Raw genomic sequence first — 8,415 nt, 5'->3', positions numbered from 1 at the left:
GGAACATAAATTGATATGGTCTTTTGGATGACAATCCATGAAAAATTTGAACTATATGTGCCTTTTGATCCAACAGATATATTTGCACAGATTTTTAAAAGGTAATTTCATTTGTTCATTCTGCAAACTCCTAAGAATATTCTAGTCAATGAAATAGACATGATTCCTCTCCAGTCAAACTCACAGTCAAGTGGTAGAGAAAGGCAATACAAACAATCCAACTAAGAAACAAATTATGCTATGTATACTAAGCAGTATATAGGAAACAAATGGGAATGAATGATTTTTTTAAATGGGGATGAGGATGCCCAAGTGTTGGGAATAAAGACTTCTCTGAGAAGGTCTCATTAGCAACCACTTAATGATGGGGAGGTTCTGAGTGAAGACTTGAGCAGAAAGAGCTTAGGGCTTTGGAAGAATTTAAAAAAAAAAAAAAAAAAAAAAAAAAAAAAACACGTTCCTGTGAGAGAAAGGGAGTATGCGATGTGCCTGGAGAGGAAAATGGGGAATGGATCAGGCAGTTCCCTATAAGAAATGAGAAGCAGTTTCTATTCTGTTCCAAGTACATTGGAAGTCATGATCTTTTTAGAAATAACACTCAGTGTGCTGAGTGAGGGACAAACTGGACAAGAGATAAGAAAAAAGCAAAAGCTCAGTTATAAGAGCACTTCCCAGGCTACATGACAGATGCTAAAAATTTAGCTAATGAGGGAGCTCAGAGAAGAGAACTAAAGTGAATTCAAAACACTTTGCGAGTAAATTAAAACTTGTCAGTTGTACCTCTGACAAAGAAGAACTGAGGAAAAGATTTTCCTAAAAGAAACATTTTGTTAAAGTGAGCATTAGGTTAATCTGGAAAATTCCTTCATCACACTTTTTATGTATGGCCTTACAAAAATACCCCCACAAATAAGCAATTACCCGATCAGACTAATTCAGAGCAAAAGGAGATTGACCCTGGTCCACAGTGCAAGTAAAACTTTTTAAAAAGTTATGTTCATCTACATTTACCCCTCTGAAGTCTGGGTTTGAATCAGCACATGATAAAAACTTTGCAAATCTTTTTAAAGAAATAATTCCGGGGATAACAGAAGCATGGTGAACCATGCTACATACCATCTGAAAGGAAATTGGGTCAACACCTCCATCTACCAATTATTCAAATACAGACTGTTCTCTACAGATGCACAATTATTGCATCTTGTTACATTTCTGGATATCTTCAGATGATGATCCTAATGGAAGAGTTGTATGATTTCCATTACCTTGGATTACAAAAAGTGATAGATCATTATTTTTACAAGCCATTTCAAGATGTATGTATAACTACGGGTTTTTGTTGGTTTGTTGTTGTTGTTGTTGTTGTTGTTTTTGAGACAGTCTCAGTCACCCAGGCTAGAGTGCACTGGCACATTCTTGGCTCACTGCAACTTCCACATCTGGGGTTCAAGAGATTCTCCTGCCTCAGCCTCCCAAGAATACCCTCCTGGGATTACAGGCGTGAACCACCACGCCCGGCCCAAGGTGTATATATAACTTTGTTAGTGCATGATTTGTGGAACTATGATTTCAATTCATTAATTTTTGGATATTCAAGAATAATTAAATACCAAAAAGTAATAATGTCTCAGATGTAAGATATATTACATGTTTCTTGTCAAAACAAAATGAAAGCCAGTGAAGGCTTGCCCATGAAGGCTTGTCCGTGAAGGCTTGTCCGTGAAGGCTTGCCGGTGAAAGCAAAGTTAATTAGCATTCTCTACTTAATAGACAATAAACGTTCTGTAGATAATGAGCTCGAGAAACATCATGGAAACCTCTGAAGACACTGCCCATTTGAATAAGCATTCATTCTTATTGCTTTGCTCCTTAAGTGACAGTATGACATGGTACAATTTCCACCAAAGAAAGAAATGCTTTCTTTAGTTGTGATGTGTTGTACCCACTTTCCAACTTATACATTTTCAACATGGCACATTAATTGAAACACAATATGCACACACAATGAAGATCCCTTTTACTGATTATGATAGTGTTATAATTCATATCTTTATTTCAACCTCTTGAGTAAGAACTTGTTTCAGGTTGGGCTTAGGCTTCCAAAGACATTATCCAGAGAGTAATAACATAAACACTCACTAGAAAACACAGGAAAATTATTCTGTCTTTCCTTTTCCAAATATAAATGAGCAGCAAAGAGAAAGAACTTCTAAGTCCAGAGGCTCTACGCAAATGCACACCCCGGCAGGACTAACCTACAGATTACCTTCCTAACACCACGTAAATGTGGCCTCAATACAAGAGTGCTTTATTACCATACTAAGGTCCCCAATCTTCCAAAGGAAAGGAAGTGTTGGCTTAACACAGTGCTGTCAAGGGCACTTGGAAAGATGAGAGATCCCAAATGCCTATGGACAGCACAGTGAGATTTGTCATTGCTTTCTACAATCCCCCTGTATGGGAACAAGAAATGGAACCAGCTTGTATCAGACCAAAATGCCATATGATGATCCTATCAAGGCTGCATATGCTCTTAATATACTACCTGACCAAGAATCCTTAAATGGTATTTCAATAAAGTGAAATATCGGTGAAATCCTTAACCTGTGTTCAGGTAAGGAAACAGTGGAATGATAATGATCATTTTTAAGCCCTATTTAATTAAAATTATTAACAAACTGGAGTTTTAGAAAATGCACATCATTTCTCTAATAATCAATGATGATGAGCATTTCTTCATGTTTTTTGGCCTCATATATGTCTTCCTTTGAAAAGTGTTTGTATCCTTCTCCCACTTTTGGATGGGTTTGTTTGTTTTTTCTTGTTAATCTGTTTTAGTTCTTTGTAGATTCTGGATATTAGCCCTTTGTCAGATGGGCCAATTGCAAAAATTTCTTCCCATTCTGTTGGTTGCCAGTTCACTCTGCTTCTGCTGTTTCTTTTGCTGTACAGAAGCTCTGGAGTTTAATTAGGTCCCATTTGTCTATTTTGGCTTTTGTTGCTAATGGTTTTGGTGTTTTAGTCATGAAGTCCTTGCCTATGCGTATGTCCTGAATGGTTTTGCCTTGGTTTTCTTATAGGGTTTTTATGGTGTTAGGTCTTATGTTTAAGTCTTTAATCCATCTGGAGTTAAGTTGAGTGTAAGGTGTCAGGAAGGGGTCCAGTTTCTGCTTTCTGCACACTGCTTGCCAGTTTTCCCAACACCATTTATTAAACAGGGAATCCTTTCCTCATTGCTTGTTTTTGTCAGGTTTGTCAAAGATCAGATGGTTGTAGATGTGTGGTATTGCCTCCAAGGCCTCTGTGCTGTTCCATTGGCCTATATCTCTGTTTTTGGTACCAGTACCATGCTGTTTTGATTACTGTAGCTTTGTAGTATAGTTTGAAATCAGGTAGTGTGATGCCTCCGGCTTTGTTCTTTTTGCTTAGGATTGTCTTGGCTATGCAGGCTCTCATTTGGTTCCATATGAAGTTTAAGGTGGTTTTTTTCCAGTTCTGCTAAGAAGGTCATTGGCAGCTTAATGGGTATAGTGCTGAATCTATAAATTACTTTGGGCAGTATGGCCATTTTCAAGATATTGATTCATCCTAACCATGAGCATGGAATGTTTCTCCATTGTAATCAATACCACATTGAGATACCACCTCACACCAGTTAGAACGGTGATCATTAAAAAATCTGGAGACAACAGATGCTAGAGAGGATGTGGAGTAATAGGAACACTGTTGATGGGAGTGTAAACTAGTTCAACCATTGTGGAAGACATTGTGGTGCTTCCTCAAGGACCTAGAAATAGAAATTCCATTTGACCCAGCAATCCCATTGTTGGGTATATATCCAAAGAATTATAAATCATTCTATTATAAAGAAACATGCACATGTATGTTCATAGTGGCACTGTTTACAATAGCAAAGACCTGGCACCAACCCAAATGCCCATCGACGAGGGACTGGGCAAGGAAAATGTGGCACATACACACCATGGAATACTATGCAGCCATAAAAAATGATGAGTTTGTGTCCTTTGTAGGGACATGGATGAAGCTGGAAACCATCATTCTCAGCAAACTGACACAAGAATAGAAAAACAAACACTGCATGTTCTCACTCATAGGCGGGTGTTGAACAATGAGACATGGACACAGGGAGGGGAGCATCACACACTGGGGTCTGTTGAGGGGGCCAAGGGAGGGACAGCAGCGGGTTGGGGAGGTCAGGAAGGAATAACATGGGGAGAAATGCCAGACGTAGGAGGCAGCAAACCACATTGCCATGTGTGTACCTATGCAACAATCCTGCATGATCTGCACATGTACCCCAGAACCTAAAGTACAATTAAAAAAAAAGAAAGAAAACGCACCTCAAAAGAAGGTGAGTCATGTCTAGAATTTAGTCCACAATGCAACTTAATAGATATGCTTACAAATATAATTCACTGGCTATCATTTTTAAAAAATCTTCTTTGCCTTCATCATAATACTGTCTAAAGAATCGCAATATATTAAATGATGGGAAAGAAAAAATTAAAAGTGTATTGTTTGTCTCTTCTTCCCTGCCTTGAAGTTTAGAATTCTATTATTCATAAAGGCTACATTTCTTCACATTATTTTTTAAATAACTTTCTTTTTAAATTATAAAAACAATATATCCTCATTAAAAAAACAAAATCAGAAAATATAATATATAAAGACGTAATGGAGAAAAAATAAAAATACATCTATAATTCCCTCATTCAAAAAATAAGTTCTAGTACGTTATGGGAGTCACCCTCCTAGCCTTTGTCCGTGCCTGTATGTTTCTTCACATTATATTATGAGAAAAAAGCACCAATATACAGCCACATAAACCCAAATTCTCACCACTGTTAAACAAATTCAAACACTAAATTTAGAAAAATAACAAACATTTTGGTCACTGAATTCCGCATTATATAAATCACTAACAAATTCAATAATACTCAGTTCAGCTTTTATCACACTTACTTGTCAGCTAGTCTAGGCACAGAGAAATCTCCTTCTAACTCGGAAAAGACCTTGTCTTGTGTCTCCGTTTTCCCATGTTGGAAAGAGCACAACAGCATAAAGTATAATTTATAGAATTTAGAGGGAACTCTACAAAGAACGCCAGATCTGATCTTTTGAAATTTTCTTTCCAAGTGGAAGCAGATTTTAAAGGTTCCATAATTATTTCTTCGTTAGCATCAACACTCATCAGATTTGTCACAAATACCATTTAAGATTTATAGTATCACTCAGGGATCTGCAATTTGTTTTTTCTGTAAAGAACAAGAAAATAATTTTGACTTTGTGGCCATACAGTCTCTATCCATAACAACTCTGTTGTTAGAACACAAAAGCAGCCATTCACAATGCATGAACAACTGGGCATGGCTGTGCTCCAATAAAACTTTATTTATAAAGTCTTTATTTCAAAAACAAGACTTTTCCGAAAATGGATGGTGGTAATGGTCATGGTTGCACAACAATGCGACTATAATTAATGCCACTGCTTTGTACACTTAAAAATAGTTAAAATGATAAATTTTGTTTTGTATATTTTACAATTTAAAAAGAAACAAAACAAAATTTTGCTCACAAGATGTTTTTTCTAACTCCTAGGCTACACGATCCTTTCTGCTTAAAATACTCTGTGATTGGCTAGGTACAGTGTCACACCTATAATCCCAGCACTTTGGGAGGCCGAGGGCGGTGGGTCACTTGAGGTCAGGAGTTCAAGACCAGCCTGGCCATCATGGTGAAACCGCGTCTTGACTGAAAATACAAAAATTAGCTGGTCAAGGTGGCACACACCTGTAATCTCAGCTACTCAGGAGACTGAGGCAGGAGAATCGCTTGGTTCTGGGAGATGGAGATTGCAGTGAGCTGAGATTACGCCACTGCTCTACAGTCTGGGTAACAGAGGGAGACTCCGTCTCAAAAAAAAAAAAAAATACTCTGAGATTAAATGGTTTCTAAAACCTGATGTGTAAATACTTGCAAAGATAAAATTGCTCTTCTACCAAAACTTTCTTTGAATATTTCTGAAACTGTAAAAAGTATTTTCAATTCTAATGTTATAAGCAAAGTAGCTAAAATGGGGCTGGTAATTTTTTCCTCTGCTTTCTCTTGGGTTAGAATCTAAATATTTAAGCACTTCCGAGTATCTAACAGCAAGCAGGTTCACCACACTGGGGAAAATGTCTTGAGTAATGAAAAGAACACAAAGATGAAAAGAACACAAAGTAATGAAAAGAACACAACCTTATTAGGCAATCTAGGTTTTTTCTGAAAGTTATAAATGAAAAGAATTATGGTATAAAAGATGTCGTCTGAGTGTTATCAGAATGATTTTTCAGTGCATTATTTATATATTTCAAATATCCAAGGCACCCTATAACTGTTCAATTTTATTTCTAATTTTTTTTAATTCAAAGCCCACATTCATAGTCCTTAATGGGGTGGTTTTTTTCTTCATATTTTTAGTGCCTTTCAATAAAATATAGCATTGCTTAACATCTACATTTTGCTTAACTTTAGATCTACCCACACATACTCAGGCTGAAAATAAATGCTCTTTTACAAGTTAGATTTGGGGGCATTTTGTATGTTTTGCTCTGCTTTTTCAGTTTTCATTGTAACCATCGTCAACTAGATTCAGCCACAAGACATCGACACTGAAAAAGTGTGGTCCGGACTAGCTCTTCCACTTCTACATCATGATTAATTTATTATTCATCTGCTACCTTCCTATTAAATTTTGTCTTTAGCCTGTGAACTTCTCTTTCAGCTTCCAACAAAGGATTTCATTGCTTTAGGAATTGAGGTGTGGCTAAGTTTTTACCTGGGAGCAAAGATGATGCAAGCATTTCTGGTGAGACCGACCCTTGGTTTAGGGTAGGGAGGGACCGCATAACAGACTCCTTCGGAAGGCAGCTGCCGAAGGCTTTGCTTAGACATCATCTGCAGACGGCTGGCTGGATAGAAGCAGCAGCTCTCTTGGACTTGTTCACCAGGGAAATCAGTGACAATGATGGGGCTCTTCCCCAGACCCACAGGGGCTCTGGCCATCCTCATGGTAAGTCCTACATTTTCCTAATAATGACAAACTTCCCTGCTTCCTCTCTTTATCATATTTGATTGCTCTGTCTTTATTATAAATTCTAAAAGGAGTGCAGTGGAAATCAATTAAAATGAAATTGCCAAGATTACCAGTTTCCCTCTTTTGTTGCTTTTTGTTTATGTTGTATTTTACATAGAAAAATAAACCAGAAATGAGTTTTAAAAACCATTTAGAATTTTTTTTAGTTAATGAACTAACTCATCTGAATCACAGGTTATATTTTCTACACCATTTTCACTTTCTTTAAAGTTAGGTTTCTGTTCATTTTACTAACCCACAAACGAGAACACAGGAGCCACTTCTGTTTTCCAAGATTATATGTCTCTTAAGCCTATAGCTAAGAACTCTGCACGCCTGGGCTTGATAACCTGACATGCTTTTTAAAAGTAAAAAATTGCAGAATTAAAATCAAAGCAGTGTTTGACTCTAGAGAAGTTGGGAGGATTATTAAGTGAGTATTTATGTTTAGCTATTGTGTGCCAAAAGAAAAGGTCATCCTTTGGGGGTGGGGAGAAAGACATACGTTTTAAAGGCATTTTTTCAGAAGAGTAATACTTCTGTTGATTGAGAAAGTTGTACATAGTATTATCTAAAAGAGAAACAGAATGTTACAGATTGTTTAAAACCTGGATCTTGGCCAGGCGCAGTGGCTCACGCCTGTAATCCCAGCACTTTCGGAGGCCGAGGGGAGCGGATCAGGAGGTCAGGAGATGGAGGCTATCCTGGCTAACACGGAGAAACCCCATCTCTACTAACAATACAAAAAATTAGCCGGGCGTGGTGGCATGCGCCTGTAGTCCCAGCTACTGGGGAGGCTGAGGCAGGGGAATCTTTTGAACCAGGAGGCAGAGGTTGCAGTGAGCCAAGATTGCACCACTGCACTCCAACCTGGGTGACACAGTTAGACTCTGTCTCAAAAAAATAAATAAATAAATAAATAAATAAATAAAAACCTGGATGCTACAGGCTAGCATATTCCTTAACTGTTTTTTTATAGCAAAAGAAAAAAAAAAAGAAATTTCTTAGCTCTCCCTAAGATTCTTCTTTTTTTTTTTCAAGGTCGCTCCGGCTGGAGTGCAGTGATGCAATCTCAGCTCACTGCAACATCCACCTCCTGGGTTCAATTGATTCTCATGCCTCAGCCTCCAGAGTAGCTGAGATTACAGGCGTGCACCACTACACCCAGCTAATTTTTTTGTATTTTTAATAGAAAATGGGTTTTGCCATGTTGACCAGGCTGGTCTCAAACTCCTGTCCCCAAGGGATCCACCTGCCTCGGCCTCCCAAAATGCTGG

The 8,415-nt window shown here is 37.7% G+C and overlaps 1 protein-coding gene across 1 annotated transcript in view; it reads left to right on the top strand.

Annotated features, from left to right (window-relative positions):
• Positions 1 to 6,616: 6,616 nt before the first annotated feature.
• The window catches only part of DSG3 (desmoglein 3), a 31,262-nt gene continuing 29,463 nt past the window's right edge, over positions 6,617 to 8,415 (top strand). The window contains exon 1 of the mRNA XM_032293116.1: positions 6,617 to 7,075. Coding sequence (XP_032149007.1) covers positions 7,028 to 7,075 — 48 coding nt within the window. The 5' untranslated portion in view covers positions 6,617 to 7,027. The remainder of the gene's footprint in view (positions 7,076 to 8,415) is intronic.

The sequence above is a fragment of the Sapajus apella genome, unplaced genomic scaffold (genome assembly GCF_009761245.1).
Source record: "Sapajus apella isolate SASKATOON/1434 unplaced genomic scaffold, GSC_monkey_1.0 scaffold29, whole genome shotgun sequence".
NCBI classification, from domain to species: Eukaryota; Metazoa; Chordata; class Mammalia; order Primates; family Cebidae; genus Sapajus; species Sapajus apella.
The sequence above is the reverse complement of the archived record's forward strand: the minus strand, read 5'-3'. Positions and strand labels throughout refer to the sequence as shown.